We start from the raw sequence: 19,406 nt of genomic DNA on the forward strand, positions 1-19,406 counted from the left end.
AAGCAGTAGCGATAAAGACCCAGTACAATAGCAGGCAGCTACTTAGAGGTCATATGATACAAAGATATACAGTGTGACTAAATGATCACAGAGGAGGGATACAAATGCCATGTGCATTTGAAAAATGTGAATGGCCAGAAGGGAGCAGATTTGTTCACTATGGTTTAAGGAGATTTAATTAGGAGAAATGGAATGAAATTATTCAAAAGGAGATTTGGGCTGATTACCAAAAAAAAAGTCTCCTGACAGTGAAATCTATTAGGTGTTGTACAGCTTCTCACAGGAAATGGATGAAGTCCCACTGCTTACCTTGACAGGACAAAATACTCTACAGAACAATCCCGCCCTGGCAGAGGAATGAACTAAATGACCTGATAATTTCCCCCAAATCCAGTTTATCAGATTTGATGATTGAACAGCACCATCTAGTTACAGATCTAGGAATGGTAACATGCACAGAAGAAAATCCAATACAAGTTCAGTGTACACTGCTGGTAACTAATTATGCAGTACTGCAGAGCAGAATGTCACTCACTCATCCCTTCCATTCTCTAAGCATTTGTATACAGACAGAGCTCATTCCTGCCAATGGATATTAAATCAACAGCCTTATTAGTTCAAGATGACCTATATACTTTGTATATGAGAGGAAAGTGATCAGGAACAGCCAGCATGGATTCACCAAGGGAAGGTCATGCCTGACTAATCTAATCGCCTTTTATGATGAGATTACTGGTTCTGTGGATGAAGGGAAAGCAGTGGATGTATTGTTTCTTGACTTTAGCAAAGCTTTTGACACGGTCTCCCACAGTATTCTTGTCAGCAAGTTAAGGAAGTATGGGCTGGATGAATGCACTACAAGGTGGGTAGAAAGTTGGCTAGATTGTCGGGCTCAACGGGTAGTGATCAATGGCTCCATGTCTAGTTGGCAGCCGGTGTCAAGTGGAGTGCCCCAGGGGTCGGTCCTGGGGCCGGTTTTGTTCAATATCTTCATTAATGATCTGGAGGATAGTGTGGATTGCACTCTCAGCAAATTTGCGGATGATACTAAACTGGGAGGAGTGGTAGATACGCTGGAGGGCAGGGAGAGGATACAGAGGGACTTAGACAAATTGGAGGATTGGGCCAAAAGAAATCTGATGAGGTTCAATAAGGATAAGTGCAGGGTCCCGCACTTAGGACGGAAGAACCCAATGCACAGCTATAGACTAGGGACCGAATGGCTAGGCAGCAGTTCTGCGGAAAAGGACCTAGGGGTGACAGTGGACGAGAAGCTGGATATGAGTCAGCAGTGTGCCCTTGTTGCCAAGAAGGACAATGGCATTTTGGGATGTATAAGTAGGGGCATAGCGAGCAGATCGAGGGACGTGATCGTTCCCCTCTATTCGACATTGGTGAGGCCTCATCTGGAGTACTGTGTCCAGTTTTGGGCCCCACACTACAAGAACGATGTGGATAAATTGGAAAGAGTCCAGAGAAGGGCAACAAAAATGATTAGGGGTCTGGAACACATGACTTATGAGGAGAGGCTGAGGGAACTGGGATTGTTTAGCCTGCAGAAGAGAAGAATGAGGGGGGATTTGATAGCTGCTTTCAACTACCTGAAAGGGGGTACCAAAGAGGATGGATCTAGACTGTTCTGAGTGCTAGCAGATGACCGAACAAGGAGTAATGGTCTCAAGTTGCAGTGGGGGAGGTTTAGGTTGGATATTAGGAAAAACTTTTTCACTAGAAGGGTGGTGAAACACTGGAATGCGTTACCTAGGGAGGTGGTAGAATCTCCTTCCTTAGAAGTTTTTAAGGTCAGGCTTGACAAAACCCTGGCTGGGATGATTTAATTGGGGATTGGTCCTGCTTTGAGCAGGGGGTTGCACTAGATGACCTCCTGAGGTCCCATCCAACCCTGATATTCTATGATTCTATGAACTTTCACTAAAATTTGTTGTAAACAATAGACTTTGCTGTAAGAACCAGGGGGGGCTAGTATTTCTGTACATTTAAAGAAAAGGAGCACTTGTGGCACCTTAGAGACTAACCAATTTATTTGAGCATAAGCTTTCGTGAGCTACAGCTCACTTCATCGGATGCATACTGTGGAAAATACAGAAGATGTTTTTATACACACAGACCATGAAAAAATGGGTGTTTATCACTACAAAGGGTTTTCTCTCTCCCCACCCCACTCTCCTGCTGGTAATAGCTTATCTAAAGCTATTACCAACAGGAGAGTGGGTTGGTGGGGGGGGGTGAGAGAAAACCTGGATTTGTGCTGGAAATGGCCCACCTTGATTATCATACACATTGTAAGGAGAGTGATCACTTTAGATAAGCTATTACCAGCAGGAGAGTGGGGTGGGGAAAGAGAAAACCCTTTGTAGTGATAAACACCCATTTTTTCATGGTCTGTGTGTATAAAAACATCTGTATTTTCCACAGTATGCATCCGATGAAGTGAGCTGTAGCTCACGAAAGCTTATGCTGAAATAAATTGGTTAGTCTCTAAGGTGCCACAAGTACTCCTTTTCTTTTTGCGAATACAGACTAACATGGCTGTTACTCTGAAATCTGTACACTTAGTATTGGGCTAGATCGGGGTAGTCAATTATTTTTTTGTCAAGGTCCAAATTTCTCGGTCAAGGTGTAGTCAAGGTCCAGACTCTAGAGAAACATTTTTCACACCGCAAGTGCCCCTATTCAACAAACTCATACAAGCTGTGCATTAGTAATATACCCCATTGCTAATATTTGTAATGCATTACATGAAAAATAAAATCAAACCGCTGTATAAATTAAGCATAGTGGTCAAGCCTCTGTTCTGATGCTGTGCAAAATAAAAAAATATTAGTCTACTCTTCCTGAAATGAACAGTTTTTGGTATCAATTTTATGTTTAAACATGGCATCAAAAAAAAATAAAGCCATTAAACGTCGAAACCACCGGAGGCAGGACTACCGCTTTCAACAGAGTAAATGCGCCTATGAGCATGAAATCATTTTTTAAAAAGGAACACACAGTTTTTTATTGGAGGAAATGATGATAGCTCAAATTAAGCAAATAAAGAATTAAGGTGGACCAGTCAATCATTAATTCACAGTGCAACATATTAGAGATTGCACTGTGAGAAAATGAGAGGGTAAAAATAATTTTAAAAACAATAATGATCATCAGTAAATAAAAAGATTTTGCAGTCTGTTTAAACACGTCTTTTGGTCCAGATTTGGTCTGCGGTCTGCCTTTTGACTATTCCAGTCTAGATAATACTTAGTCCTGCCTTGAGTGCAGGGGACTGGACTAGAAGACCTCTTAAGGTTCCTTCCAGTACTACACTTCTATGGTCTATGATTTGTAATGCAATGTATTTTAAAGTAGAATAAAGAGGAGTTTGATGCAGCAAAGTCTTCTGATAATGGGTTGCCATTTGGAAAAATCTAATGGGTTTTCTTGTTTGAGGAGGTATTCATTGTATTGTTTGACCTCACTTTTCCTCTGCCGCATTGTGGGACTCTCCCCCGGCCAAGGAAGGCTGGCTGGACACAGCCTCCCGCATCACTCAGGAAGATGCTCCTTCCCTCTGAGGAACTGCACTCCTCCTTGACAGTCCCAATATGGGGAGGAAGGAAAGTAAATCCTGATTCCTCTGCCCTAGATCCATAAAGGGATTTAGGTGCCTAAATTGCTTGCCTCCCCCCATTCATTGTATCGGGAGAACATGGCCTAATTCAGGCTTTGTGGATTTCAGTGATTTTTAGGCGCCTACAAGTTAGGCATCGCAACCCCTATGTCTATTTGTGGATCCAGGCCTTTCTGACAACATAATCTACTGCCTCCAGACAGCAAGGCAAACTGTGTTTATTTTTTAAGACTAGATATACCAATCTCAGGTCTTAACTATGGACAAACTGAAGATTATACTTCGAAGGGTTCAGGTTAACACTACCACTTTTGGCACAGAAACTAGAGGCCACTATTGAGCCATAATAGCTCTTCATAAGGTAAGTTCTTCGGATGTATCTGTTTTTCAGTCATCTAGAGATATTTATACTCTCTAATGAATTCTGTTCCTGATCCACCAAGATGCCAGCAGCCAGCCTTGTTGCATCAAATTAAAAAAAGAGATATGTGACTAGAATGGGACTATAGTATTCAAAAGCTTCCCAAGATACTTGTTCACAACAATGAATCAACCACAAAGTCATCAAATAACCTTCATGACTCAAGGTATCTTTGGGACTAATATTAAAACTATAGCCATAAAGTCTGCCACTAAGCGTGAAATTATTAACTCTGATATGACAAAAGAAACCCAATGGCCAAGGTCCTCAAAACTGACTAGTGATTTTGGATGCTCAACCTGAGACACCTTAATAGGGGCAAGATTTTCAGAAGATGGGTGCTCAGCACCTTTTTTCAAGTTGGGCACCCAATATTTGAGGCACATAAAATCCCAGGTCACTACTGAAGTTCTTGCCCAATGAAAACAGTTATGAATAAAGATTAAGGATAAACTGAAGTAAAAATAGGTTTGTGGACTTTCCAGGTGAGATTTGATGATAATTGGGAGTTACAAGTGCCTTCTTGTAAGCACATGAAAGTCTACCTGTCTAGGCTCTTATATTGGCACTCGCCAACATATATTTTAGTGACTCCCAAGGTCCTTCTCCAGCTCATCAAGTTGGCCCAATAATTTACTAGCCTTCTCAATGGCTGGTTGATCAGGAAAATCAATCAAAAGTTATTGTGCACTCTAATAGGCATTTGCAACAAGATCTTGACAAGGCACAAACAGTAAAGGATTTTCAGTATAAAGACTAAAGACACTTACTACATTAATTACACTTCAGTACTGACTGGAATCAAGATAGCTTTGGAGACATGAAGCAGTATCAGAGAACCAACATCTGATTATACTTTATAAGGTTAACAGTATCTTAAGATCGTATTTTGGTTAGCAGCCCATGAAAACTGTTGTTGGACAACAGGATGCTGCTCTACAAATGCCCAAAGGACAACTAAGACTGGAATCAAAACATTACAGCTATTCAAACACACAAATCATGCCTCATATAGTTCCCAACTGAAGCAGTGTTACAACTACAGCAGCTTGAAATTAATAAAACTCATTGGCTTCTGTTGCTGCAAAGATGCTTTCTTGATAAAGTCAAGCGACTTCAATTATAGAGCTCTGACCAGAATACGAGTGTTCAGTGACATTTGATAAGTAGCAAAATGAGAGATGTCACTATCTTCTGAGACTCACTTATTTTCCTCATTCTCTGTCCTGTCTTTTTTTCATTTTCTAGCTAACGAAAATAAAGGACATGAAAAAGGAGTACGGTACCAAATACAAAAACAGAATGAAAAAAGGGAGAAAGGCAGAGTCTGATATGGAAAGCTTGACATAATTTGAGAAGCACAAAGATAAATTTAAGAAATCAAGGATAATAACTAGATAAGTAAGGAAAATAAAACTGGGAAGAAAAAAACAATGCACGGACGAAAGAGAGGTCACTACTGAAACATTTATGAATGACAAGTCTTTGGAGCCCATTATCAAATTACCTTCTCTGTAGACTTTGACTGTTGCGATGTCTCATAATCTCTCTTTGTTTCCAAGATTCTTTTTACAAGACCACCTGTTGAAGATCAATGTTTCTCTTAGTGCTGGTTACTGACATTAAAACACTGTTGTAAATAATCTGAAAACTAATCTAAAACCTGATCACTTAATTCTGTTAAATGAAAAGTGATTTTAGACCAGCTGTAACTGTATTCCAGTAAATTAGTCTATCTATCCCATCTCTATATGATGTCAAGATGGTGTAGTGGCAAGTACATTACACAGCACAACCAGAGAGGAGATGGGGAGGAAAGAAATCAAGTCAGGTCACAGAATCATAATAGAGGCCTACTAGGCTTCGTTCATCTTCCTGAGGCACATACCAAGGTTTGTCTTTTGCTCCTCTCAGTTGAACTGCCAAAGAGGCAGCATCTAAACTGGTGGTCAAAGCAAGGATAAAGGCTTTATGGGAGCCACATCCAAATCTGCTTGGCTGGAGGGTAATGGATAGGAGAAGGATAAATGGGAACAGCTCAAAGGACAACATCCCCAAACAACTACTTTTGTCAATCGGACTACCTCATGTTATAACAGTATATTTACAAGACTACTATTCTAGCCTTTGAACTGATGACTTAAAGGCAACCTGAACCACCCAAAGTAGGTTAAAGTAAACCTTTCTTTTGCAAAAATATCAAAGAGTAAACGTGGTTTTAATTTTGATTTAAATACATTTGAAAAAATTAACACAAAATTATGTGAAAGTACAGTTCACTAAAGGTATAGAACCACACTCTTGACTTATATGTTATCATAACAATCTCTTACATTTATACAGCATTTTTCATTCAGAAAAATTAGCCAAATGCTGTACAGACTACATACAGAGATCATCTAATCTCTACGCCCTTCCTTTACAAAGTGCAAAATTTACATGTGGACATTTAGGAAAACACCTCTCTCAAATAAACCAGGTCCAATACAATTACAATGGATTCTAGGTTTTGAGAAACTAAATAAATGAGATTTGGGATAAAGAATAAGCCTAATGATGTTTAGAACCAAGTTGCTTGTGTAGATTTATTTGTACACTTTTTCAAAGTTTACTCTAAATCGGTCAATCATACAGAGGTACACACACTGCTGGCTAAAGTAACATGCCACAAGAACATTTAAATTATTTCGAGACAAAACATGTCTCCTGAACTCAGCCTAAAGAGACAACCATTTGAATTGGATACTTGATTACATTTCAGAGATACCAAGTCTACTATTCACACTGACAGAGTTACAGATTACACTGCCATGGTGCACTGCCCAACAGGCTTTTCACAGCTATGAAGATCAGATTTTGAAGGATTCTATTTTTTCTGCAACTTTTAATGTCGTCATTAGTACCTAAAGCAACACAAGGTATTACCTGCATTTCCTATGCAGTCTTAGGTGTGTATTGTAGAAGAGGAAACAGCACTCAGGTATTGTTAGGTAAGAGACATTTAATTTATTCTGTTTTAAAATATAGTTATAATACATCTAGAGATGTAGTCTGTTAAGGTTCAGCAATCAAACAGTTGAAAGGTTTTTGTTTTTTTTCCTTCAAAGCATTTTATTTCATTTTAGCACAACAATGCTAAATATTGGAGGTACAGGTTTTCTATACTTTCATTCAGGTACAGTGTCCTTCAGAAATTCTCATTTAAATGACACTATGTAGCGACAACTCATCTTTCCTGTTAACTGAAGTGGTCACACAGACCATGCTGGGCTACTGAGTATGAAGTCTGAAACTAACTCCCTGCAGATTTCTGGGCTAGCTCAGAATCAGTTTCCACATGATTTTTCTCATCTTTTTTCATACTTTAACATAACATTCTTATGGCTGTGAGAAACAACAATAGTACTTGATACCTAGATAGTATTTTATGCTTTCAAAGTGCTATGCAAACATGAGCTAGTCTTCACAACACCTTAGCCCTGATTCAGCTAAGCACTTAAGCATGTGAAATCAATGAGACTGAAGCATCTGCATAAATTTAAGTATGGATAACATTTTCAAAAGCATTTAAGTGACTTAGAAAGTTAAGTACCAGCAGGAGTCAGGCCTGGTCTACAGCAGAAAATTAGGTTGGTATAATTATGTCACTCAGGGGTGTGAAAAATCCACATCCCTGAGCAGTTTAGTTAAGCCAACCTAAGGGCATATCTACACTACAAACTATTTTAGGTTGTCTTATAGCTACTGCAGCAGTTACTGCGGTGGTTCAAGTCCACACTGCCCTCCTTCTGTTGGTGGTATGCCTACTCACCAGGAACACTTCCAGAGACTTAAGGGGGGGGCTGAGAGCTCAGAATCTCAGCTCTACACAGCTCCCTGCTGGGAGCCTGTCTGCTCTCACCCCCACCCCCTCCGGGTTCTTGGCTCCCTGCTCCCCACTTGGAGCTCCACACCTAGAACCTGGATGGCTGCCAGGTTCCCAGTGGGGAGCCAAGAGCCCAGTGTGGAGGGAGTGGTGAGCTGGGAGCCTCGGTGTTGCGGGGCTCCCAACAGAGAGCCAGAGCAGCAGCTGAACTGGAGGACAGGAGCCTGGGGGGCAGCCAGGCTCTAGTTGGAGCCCCCGACCCACCCCTGGGTGATCGCTCAAGCTGCCAGCAGCTTTCTTGTCAGTTTCACGGCTCCAGCATGGAGCCAATGTAAGTAACTCATAGTGTTCACATAGATGCTGCATCATCCTAACTACATCGACATAAGCCTTACGCCTCTTGTGGAGGTGGAATTATTATGTAGGTGTAGTAGGGCACTTACATTAGTGGGAACAAGGCTGTAGTGTCTACACTGACATAAACAGGTCAACATAAGCTGCTTTACATTGACCTAACTCTGTAGTGTAGACCAGGCCTAAGTCCCCATGTAGACATTGGTATGTCGACCTAGCTACCGTCTCTCACGGAGGTGGATTACCTCCTGTCAGAGTAAGTAGTCTCTACACTGAAGAATTACAGCAGTGCAGCTATGCTGCTGTAGTGTTTTACGTATGGACAAGCCCTTAGGCACTTAAGCATGTGAGGTAAAATTTTCAAAAGCTTAAGCGCTTTGCTGAACTGGAGCTCTTGTAAACTAGACAATCCTCAATCCAATCCCAAGGTCTGTCTATATAGAGATATTTGTACTGGGGCAGCTACACTGATGCAAAACTCCAGTGTAGATACACTGTCTCAGTATAAAATGGGAATTGACCCCTTGGCGGCTTACCACAATCACAAAACCACAGTCCCTGATAGGCAGAGACAGAGAGAAGTTAAGTGACTCCCTCAAGGCCACAAAATGGGTAGTGGTAGAGCTCAGATTAGAACTCATATCTAGATGATTGTTTTTCAGGAGACACTTCTCAGAAGTTAAGTATCTATTCAGTGTTATTAGAATTTAAAACAGGGGTAGGCAACCTATGGCACACATTCCAAAGGCGGCATGCGACCTGATTTTCAGTGGCACTCACACTGCCCAAGTCCTGGCCAACGGTCCCGGGGGCTCCGCTGCCGGCCTGGGGTACCATCCGCCGGCCCTCTGCCATCCAGGGTTCTGTCTGCCGGCCCTGCTCAGCCCGCTGCCAGCCCCGGGTCCCAGCCACTGGCCCGCGGAGCTCTGCTCCTGGCATCGGCCCGGGGGGCTCTGCAGCTGCCCCACGCTGTGCCCCTCTGGCCCCAGCCTGGGGCAGCGAGTGGTGAAGACAGGGCCAAGAGGGGGAGCAGCTCAGCATGGATTCTTATTACTGGCACGCCAAACCTTAAATTAGAGTGAATAAATGAAGACTCGGCACACCACTTCTGAAAGGTTGCCGACCCCTGATTTAAAAGGACAACAAGTTTAGTTCCTGATAATATGTGCTGCTTATTACATAAGTGTGACCTGACAGTTCCGACCACACTCAAAAGAAAGTCTACATCGGCTGTATAATACCACCAAACTTAGCTCCTTCTTGGGCTTTGCCTTACTGGTAATTCAGTCACCACCACAAAACAAAACTAATTAAGCCTAGGTGCCTGGTGGATTGATTTAAATCACCAATTTTAAATCAGAAACCATGATTTAAATCTTCAATTTTAATACTGTTTTGCATTTGTACTTTTTAGTTATCTTCCTAAAGAGAAAGGTTGATTCTCATTGGTTGGTAACCATTAAAACATGTTGATTTGCAACTAAATATAGCCATTATCCTAACTTTGGTGCTTATTTTGCTAACCAGGAGGATATACTATATTATACAGATTTATTTAAGCAATTATATAGTTTAACTTATATGTATTTAGATTCTTAAGTTTTATATTTTATTAAGTTAGAAAATGGTGAATGTGAATGATGCGTTTCTTATTTGCTAGATGATTTTTTTTTTTTTAACTTACAATGTGATTACAATGATTACTTACAAAGAATACAATGTGTGTCTATCTCTATTTGGATGGAAATAGAAATTCAATTAAAAATGTACAAAAATCGCATTTTATTTACTAAACACTACTTTAAATGTGCTGATATGTAAGAAAAATGTCTATTAAAAACGTTTTGCATTTAAAACTAATTTAATAAACAAAGGGAAGTATTATTCGTAATTAATGAAGAGAACTAATTGTTTCTGGTCACCATGTCCTTCAAGATTTTAGAACTAGTAGATCTTATCCTCTAATCCGTAGTTTTTATTCATAGATTAGGGAAGGAAAATAAACTTCCCTGCTTTTTCAACTCATAACCAGTTTCTCAACGGTGAATGAACTAGTCATTGAATTGAGCCAGCTGAATAAACTGAAACGAAGAAAATATTCTTTCTGCACCTGAAGCTATTACTCTAAAATCTGGTTGAGCACGTCAACAAACTTTGGTTCACGGTGCTTAGTCAGTGACTTCTGCCAGTTCAGTGGTTTGATCTTCTTTAAAACTTCGCAGCAAACACATACTGATACCACAGTTTAGTTTCACTTTGATCTGATAATATGCTGGTTCTCTGTGGACTTTACCAGCGGTACCTACCATAATAAGTTAGCAGAATTTACTCAGCAGGGTTCTAAACTCTTGTTAACAGGATGAATTAACAAATCTGTATCCCTACCTGGATTGTAGATCCTGCTACCCTGTTACAATAAGAACAGATTGCTTTTGCTAAATAGCTTGTTTCTATATTTTTCTTTTTTAAAGTTATTGCATAAATTAGAAGTATGTACCCTCAAGATGCAAGATCAAAACATGATTAAGAAAGGTTATTCCCATTATCTATTTAAGATTCTTTTACATCCTGTGCAGAGTATGAACCACAGATGAACGGAGAAGAGCCAGAGAAACTTACCATGCTTCTCATCACCATCCAGCTCTACTATTGGCTCCTACATAAGAAAAAGAAAAAGCTTTTAGTTATTAGGAAGCTTACACTGCTGTGATCTAACGCATGCACGCATCTCAGATAAGAAACTGCTCAAATAAAAAAAATAATTGGACAGCATTAAGGGAACTCAACATTAAGGGAACACATTTGGACAAAAAGGCTGGGTTTTGTTATATTAACAGACCGTTTCCATTTCTGGCATTTCAGGTAGCTGTGGTGCTGCCTCCACCACAAACTGATCATCCTCATCGTCAGAATTCTGTTTGTCTATGATCACATTTGAGACGGCTTTACCGCTGCCATTCCTGAAAGACAGACCATGGAAATTTAAACCATACAGAAATTTGACCAAAAGTTGTCCATACCTGAAGAGAGCACACACCTCTCTCTCTAATACAGTAGAGCCTCTCTTTCTCTAATACAAGTATCAGGGGGTAGCTGTGTTAGTCTGTATCCACAAAAACAACAAGGAGTCCGGTGGCACCTTAAAGACTAACAGATTTATTTGGGCATAAGCTTTCATGGGTAAAAAACCTTCATCAGATGCATGGAGTGAAAATTACAGATGCAGGCATTATATACTGACACATGAAGAGAAGGGAGTTACCTCACAAGTAGAGGACCAGAACTAAAATTCATTTGCAAATTTATCATCATTAATTTGGGCTTGAATAGGGACTGGGAGTGGCTGGCTCATTACAAAAGCAGCTTTGCCCATCCTGGAATTGACACGTCCTCATCAATTATTGGGAGTGGACTACATCCACCCTGATCGAATTCGCCCTGTCAACACTGGTTCTCCACTTGTGAGGTAACTCCCTTCTCTTCATGTGTCAGTGTATAATGCCTGTATCTGTAATTTGCACTCCATGCATCTGAAGAAGTGGGTTTTTTACCCACAAAAGCTTATGCCCAAATAAATACGTTGGTCTTTAAGATGCCACCGGACTCCTTGTTCTCTCTAATACAGTAGAACCTCTGAAATGTTTGTGACTCTGAACAAAACGTTAGGGTTGTTCTTTCAAAAGTTTACAACTGAGCATTGACTTAATAGTTTTGAAACTTTGCTATGCAGAAGAAAAAACACTGATTTTAACCACCTTAATTTAAATGAAGCAAGCACAGAAACAGTTTCCTTGGCTAGTCAATTTTTTTTAAACTTTCCCTTTATTTTTTTAGTAGTTTATGTTTAGCACAGTACTGTACTGTATTTGCTCTTTTTTTTTTTTTTGTCTCTGCTGCTGCCTGATTGCATACTTCTGGTTCCAGATGAGGTGTGTGGTTGACTGGTCTGTTTGTAACTCTGGTGTTTGTAATTCTGAGGTTCCACTGTATAGGAGAATCACTTCCTAATCTAAATTTATGCCATTTTCCAATTGTAGCCCAACTTTACTTTGCAGTCTATAAGTATCTCCACAGTGAACAAATATTTAATACCAGGCTCTTCAATCTAGCAGAGAAAGATCCAATAGCTGGAAGCTGAAGCTAGATAAATATAGACTGGCAGTATTAAGGTGAAAATTCTTAATGGTGAGAGTAATTAACCACTGGAACAACTGACCAAGAGTTGTGGTGAATTCTCCATCGCTGACAATTTTTAAATCAGGACTGGATGTTTTTCTAAAAGATATGTTCTAAGACTGGTTTGGGAAGTTCTATGGCCTGTTTTATACAGTGTTGTAGTAGCCACATTGGTCCCAGGATATCAGAGAGACAAGGTGGGTGAAGTAGTATCTTTTATTGAACCAACTTCTCTTGGTGAGAGAGACGAGCTTTCCAATTTACAGAGAGCTCTTCCTCAGGTTTGGGAAACTTACTGAGAGCCTTGGAATACATGAATCTATGAAGACAAAAGTACTGGCCAGGCATTCAGGTTCTTCTTCGAGTTGTTAAAGACATTCCTTTCAGGTGTATGCATGCACAGCTCACAGAAGTTAGATAATTTTGCCTCGCAGTCACTGCAGGGGCAGCACTTAGGCCCTTTTTGTCACTGCCCCTCCCATGACTATGTAAGGGCAGTGACACCCCCCTTAGTTCCTTCCTACCGCCAGCAGCTAGCACTTAGTGTGACCTTACCTCACGCTTGCCTTCACTGTCTTCTGTGATCTTTTTTGCATATATAGTAAAACCTGCTTTAGCAACCACCTCTGAAGAGAGACCACCGAAAGTTTTTCCCCCTATAATTTAACTGTGAAGAAAACGTGAAGAGCGATAACCTGGCATCTGCAACCAGTGACCACATTTTCTTACTCCTATCTATAAAAACAAACCTGTAGAAGAAACCAATCTTCCTTACCTCCAGCAGCTGCTGCTCTCCGGTGTGCAAACCTCTGAAGAGAAGCCACCTCTTACAAGCGACCACTTTTCCGAACTCCCATGAGTGGTCACTCTTGGCAGGTTTTACTGTAGTTAGTAGTACCTTTTAGTTTGTAGTAATTAGGTAGGTAGTTTTTCCCAGTGGGATGCTCTCCCAGAGTTTAAATATTGTCCTTTTGTAACACCGATGCTTTTGTGCCTCAGAGAAGGGCACATGAAGGAAAGGTGCTTCACCTGTAACTCCTTTAAGAAGAACTCAGGTGGCTAGAGACTTCAGATTAAAGCAGCAACTTCTTGAGCAGGCCATGAGACTTGCCTCAGTAACAGGAACAATCCAGGTGTGTCCGGCTCCTAAAAAAAGGACCTGACTTCTTGACTGAGCTCAGATTCCTTGCCCAGAAAGAAAAGGGAATGCTCTCCTTCAGCAGGTCCCCCAAGAAAAAGAACCCAGAAAATGGACCGGGGGAATTCCAGAGTATAAAGGAGATTCATCTTCTCTGTATAGGGAAAGTACCAATTAGCACCATGAGTCTGTGGGTATGTGGGATAGAGCTCGGCTGTCAACCTCTCAACAGTTCCATTGCAGGACCAGGGGTACTCCATACTGTGAACTCTGGTATTGCCTTGGGGACATCTGAAGAATCCAGTACTAAGGAGCATTGTCTGTTTCCACACCAATTGCATACCAGACAGCAGATTTGCTGTGCCTGCCTGTCCTAACTTGCTGCTTATTCAGGAACAATTGACTGCAGCAGTGTTATCTGTGGTGTCCCCACTTCCACCTGGACCAGGGGCAGACTTATAGTTATTTACAGCAATGTCCTCCACCCTGCGGTCCAGGGGTGCAGCTGTTTTCCTCATTGGCGCTGAGGGTGTCGTTAATGGGGACGGAATTTTTGGTGCAGACACTGATTACAATGTAGTCTGCATCTGGCAGGCCTGAGACCAGCTTCAATGGCTGCTCCAGGGCCAAATATGAGTGTGAGGCTGCTACCAGTGGTCAACAAGCCGTTGACTGTTCCTCCTGCACCAATGACATCATCAGGTTGGAACACAAATGATGCAGGGCATTTAGTGGCGCCATCAGGAGCAGCTCCCCTGCCACCATCAGATTACCTGGAAGGGTCCTCAAAGTGGAATTTGGAGGCATCTCCCTCTGCTTCCTCCTATCGCTTTCAATCTTGAAGGTCATCGAGACAATGGGAATCATGGTCAGTTCTGGGATTGGTACCATTACCACCACAGAGACAAGTGCTCCTGCTCATTTGGCTGTGATCTGAGTTTTCCATCCTCCCATACAAGGAACGGTCAGTATTCTCAAACCCCATGAAAGTGAGTTTTTGTGTTTTTTTAAGGGTATTGTTCTCCTTTTTCTACCAGTGAAGGAAATGGTGCAATTGTTGGACCTTAATGGGGGCTGACGGTGCTAAAGAGCCTGCAGCTCGAGCAGATAGCAACATGTTTATTGGCTCTCTTCTCGCAAGATGACGGAGCAAGATACAAGCCTTAGTGGCAGATCCTTGTACACTCAATTCTTCAAGAACAAAGTGGCTTTAAGACCACATCTAAAATTTTTGTCCGAAGTGGTATCTCCATTTCACTTTACTCAGGTTACTTACCTATATTTTTTTTCCAAACCATATTCAAGTGCAGATGAGCAACATCTATATCCCTTAAATGTCAGGAGGTGCCTAGCATTCTATTTAGAAAGGACTAAGCAGTTTTATACATCATCTCGACTATTCGTACCCTATGTGAGCAGATGAAAAAACAACTGGTCTCCATTCAGACCATTTCCAAGGGGATAACTGCTTGTATTACCTAAACTCATGATGTTGCTCAGATGACATCCCCTCAGTCATTATGGGCTCATTCAATGAGAGATCAAGTGACATCAATTGGATTCCTTAGCAATATCTCAATATTGGATATCTTCAGGCCAGTGACATGGTCTTCTGTACATACTTTTGCTAATCATCATGCTATCACTACGGCATCGAGATCGGATGAAAACTTTGGAAAGACAGTTCTGCAGTCACTGTTTAAATAGACTCTGATCCACACCTCCTGCTCAAACTGCTTGAGAGTCACCTGAATGGAATACATGTCTGCAACCACTTGAAGAAAAGACGGTTACTTACCGGTATCGTAACTGTTGTTCTTCAAGATGTGAGTGCAGACATATATTCCACAGTCCACCATCTGATCCCTCAGCACTAGAGTCTCCAACCTGGGGTTTCAGTGCAAAGAAAGGGAAGGGAGGACGGGGCGGCACTGCCATATAGCCATGGGAGGGACTAGGAAGGAAAAGGCATGAGTGCCACTTCTACAGGTAGTGCTAGGCGCACACAGACCTGAGTGGAACACACGTCTGCACTCACGTCTCAAAGAACAGTTACAATACTGGTAAGTAACTGTCTTATTTGGCCACAGAAATATTTTTTTTTTCTTTTAACTATCAACTTGCTTTTCTGGATTAGAGGAAGTTAGCAGTTATCAGATGCTTATCATTTTGGTAATTAGAACTAGTTTCAAAACGCACCTTCAGCATTCTGGAGCCATGGTCTATTCACTGCATTTTTGACAGGTCTTTTCTAGGCCTATTTTAGATTAGCATTATCAGATTTATTGTTCCAGAGTTTGCAACAGCCGACGATTTTATCTGCTTTTCAAAGCTTCTGACACCACAGGTCAGTTTCACTTTGTTCTGACAATATACTGGTTCTGCAGAAACAGTAAGACCAGCATATGAAATCTTTAAATTTTCTAAGCTGAGGCCATGTGCAGCATGTATGTTTTAGTATCATTGTTATGGGTGAGTGTCACATGGCACACTACAGAATGATGTGTTGGGATAACTAGGAATGTTTATTCTGCATCACGTACCCACACATAGCCCTTCCCTTACCTCTCTGGAAGTAAAACCTCTGTACTTTCTTGTCGTTTTATCCGGGGGGGAGCTGGCCTGGCACTATTGGGACGTGGTGGTCTTCTACAATAAACAAAAGATTTTTCCATTTATAGCTACAAAACGTACTAATACATGTCCATGGAAGTTACTAGTTTATAGTAGGGCTGTCGATTAACCATGGTTAACTCACACGATTAACGCAAAAAAACGTAATCGTGATTAAAAAAATTAATCATGATTAATCGCAGTTTCAATCGCACTGTTAAACAATAGAATACCAATTGAAATGTATTAAATATTTTGGATGTTTTTCTACATTTTCATATATATTGTATTGTGTTGTAATTGAAATCGAAGTGTATATTATTTTTCATTACAAATATTTGCATTTTAAAAATAATAAACAAAAGAAAAAGTATTTTTTCAGTTCACCTCATACAAGTACTGTAGTGCAGTCTGTTTCGTGAAAGTACAACTTACAAATGTAGATTTTTTTTGTTACATAACTGCACTCAAAAACAAAACAATGTAAAACTTGAGAGTCTACAAGTCCACTCAGTCCTACTTCTTCTTCAGCCAATAGCTAAGACAAACAAGTTTGTTTACATTTACAGGAGATAATGCTGCATTCTTCTTATATATTTACAATGTCACCAAAATGTGAAAACAGGCATTTGCATGGCACTTTTGTAGCTGGCATTGCAAGGGATTTACATGCCAGATACACTAAACATTTGTATGCCCCTTCATGCTTCGGCCACAATTCCAGAAGACATGCTTCCATGACATGATGGAATGATGACGCTCGTTAAAAAAAATGTGTGAATTAAATTTGTGACTGAACTCCTTGGGAGAGAATTGTATGCCTCCTGCTCTGTTTTACCGGCATTCTGCCATATATTTCATGTTACAGCAGTCTCGGCTGATGACCCACCATGTTATTTGTTTTAAGAACACTTTCACTGCAGATTTGACAAAACACAAAGAAGGTACCAATGTGAGATTTCTAAAGATAGCTACAGCACTCGACCCAAGGTTTAAGAATCTGAAGTGCCTTTCAAAATCTGAGAGGGACGAGGTGTGGAACATGCGTTGAGAAGTCTTAAAAGAGCAAAACTCCGATGCAGAAACTACAGAACCTGAACTACCAAAAAAGAAAATCAACCTTCTGCTGGTGGCATCTGACTCAGACGATGAAAATGAACATGCATTGGTCCGCACTGCTTTGGATTGTTATTGAGCAGAACCCGTCATCAGCATGGACACAATGGTGGTTGAAGTATGAAGTGACATATGAATCTTTAGCACCTCTAGCAGGTAAATATCTTGAGATGCCAGCTACAACATGCCATGAGAATGTCTGTTCTCACTTTCAGGTTACATTGTAAACAATAAGCGGGAAGTATTATCTCCTGCAAATGTAACCAGACTTGTTTGTCTGAGCAACTGGCTGAACAAGAATTAGGACTGAGTGGACATGCAGGCTGTAAAATTTTACATTGTTTTGTTTTTGAATCCAGGTTTTTTTGTACATAATTCTACATTTTAAGTTCAACTTTCATGATAAAGAGATTGCACTATAGTACTTGTATTAGGTGAATTGTAAAATACTATTTCTTTTGTTTTTTTCAGTGCAAATACTTGTAATCAAAAATAAATATAAACTGAGCACTGTACACTTTGTATTCTGTGTTGTAATTGAAATCAATATATTTGAAAATGTAGAAAACATCAAAAATATTTAAATAAATGGTATTATTATTGTTTTAACAGTGTGATTAACTGCAATTAGTTTTTTTTAATCGCTTCACAGCGATTAAAGGAAAACACAAACTGAACTTTACAAACATTAAGGGTTGTGTTTATAAAACAACTCATCTCCCGATATCACAACAGTAGTAAGTATTGTGATCATACTATGAAGCAACGTAGAGAATGCATTCCATAAATCAATATACAGTGATCCTTTGCACAGTAACCTTTTGCATTTCAAGGAATCCAAATCTTTTGCACCAGCTGAACACCTTGCGCACCCTGTTAATAACATAGCTATGATCTGCTGCACTATGTTTAGCTTAAACAACAAGGAGTCCGGTGGCACCTTAAAGACTAAGATTTATTTGGGCATATGTTTAGCTTGACTTTGAACTGCAGCAGCTGCATCAAATTCAGCATTAACAACAGAAATCTTAATGTAAAAGAGAAAGTTTGGTTTTGGCTCCAACTATAAGGAAAGAGTCACTAACTTATTTCACAATAAGTTTTCCTTCAGGATGTGTTCCGCATGTCCATTCCATTCTTGGTGTGGATGTGCCCCAAGCACAGCTGTCAGAAATTTTCCCCTCAGTGGTACATCAGGACAGCTCAAGGGCCCTCTGCTGCTGCATGCCACTGCATGTCACTGCATGTAGGTATAAAGGGCAGACCTGCCCTGATCCTTCTCAGTTCCTTCTTGCCAGAAAAATTCAAATGGAGAGGAGTAGAAGGATGGGTCATGGAATGGACATATGCAACACATCTTGAAGAACAATAGTTATGGAACAGGTAAGTAACCGTTTTTCCTTCTTCCAGTGACTGCACAAGTGCATTCCAGTTTTGGTGGCATCAAAGCCCATCTGAACAACTGAAGGACAAGCTTCGTCTCTTGATTGCTGAGTGATGGCATAATGGGAAATACACATGTGCAACGAAGACCAAGATGCTGCCTACAAATGTCTAGGACAGCCAGGAAAGTCGCAGAAGCCTCTTGCAATCTTGTCAAATTGCTGCCGCTTTGCTTGGGGGATAACATTAGCCAAACTGTAGCACAAGAGAATATGCAAGGCTATCCAAGACGTTATTCTATAAGAAGAAACTGGGAGCCCCTTCATTCTCTCTGAGATCACCACAAAGAGCTGGGAATACAGACAGAACTGTTTAGAACTGTCAAGGGAGAATGCTAATGCTCTTCATCTTTATTCAGGTGTGGTCTCGGGGAAAAAGATGAAGGTAGGTAAATCGCTTGGTTGATACGGAAGCTAGATAATGCGGTTGAGAGAAACTTTGGGTGAAAACGAAGGTACATTTTGTCTTTAAAGAAAACAGTATAAGGAGGGCCAGACAGGCAGGGCCTGCAGCTCACCTGATCTCCTACCTAGCAGAAGTCACGGCCACCAAAAAATGTTACCTTCATTGAAATCAATGAGGGCCAAATCGCACCTGGAGCTGCAGCTAGCAAGAGATGTCAAGAGTAACAAGAAGGGTTTCTTCAGGT

General features: G+C 40.7%; 1 protein-coding gene across 9 annotated transcripts in view; it reads right to left on the bottom strand.

Annotated features, from left to right (window-relative positions):
• TRAF3IP1 (TRAF3 interacting protein 1) overlaps positions 1–19,406 on the bottom strand; it is an 88,088-nt gene that overhangs the window by 17,857 nt on the left and 50,825 nt on the right. For 7 of the 9 annotated variants that reach the window (XM_073306845.2, XM_073306849.2, XM_073306848.2 and 4 more), the window contains 4 exons: positions 16,151–16,234; positions 11,111–11,231; positions 10,891–10,927; positions 5,560–5,633 (listed from right to left, as the gene is read on the bottom strand). In XM_073306845.2, coding sequence (XP_073162946.2) covers positions 5,560–5,633; positions 10,891–10,927; positions 11,111–11,231; positions 16,151–16,234 — 316 coding nt within the window. The remainder of the gene's footprint in view (positions 1–5,559; positions 5,634–10,890; positions 10,928–11,110; positions 11,232–16,150; positions 16,235–19,406) is intronic. The other 2 variants (XR_012154393.1, XM_073306847.2) reach the window with 2 other exon arrangements.

Source organism: Lepidochelys kempii, chromosome 11 (genome assembly GCF_965140285.1).
Source record: "Lepidochelys kempii isolate rLepKem1 chromosome 11, rLepKem1.hap1, whole genome shotgun sequence".
Lineage (NCBI taxonomy): Eukaryota > Metazoa > Chordata > Testudines > Cheloniidae > Lepidochelys > Lepidochelys kempii.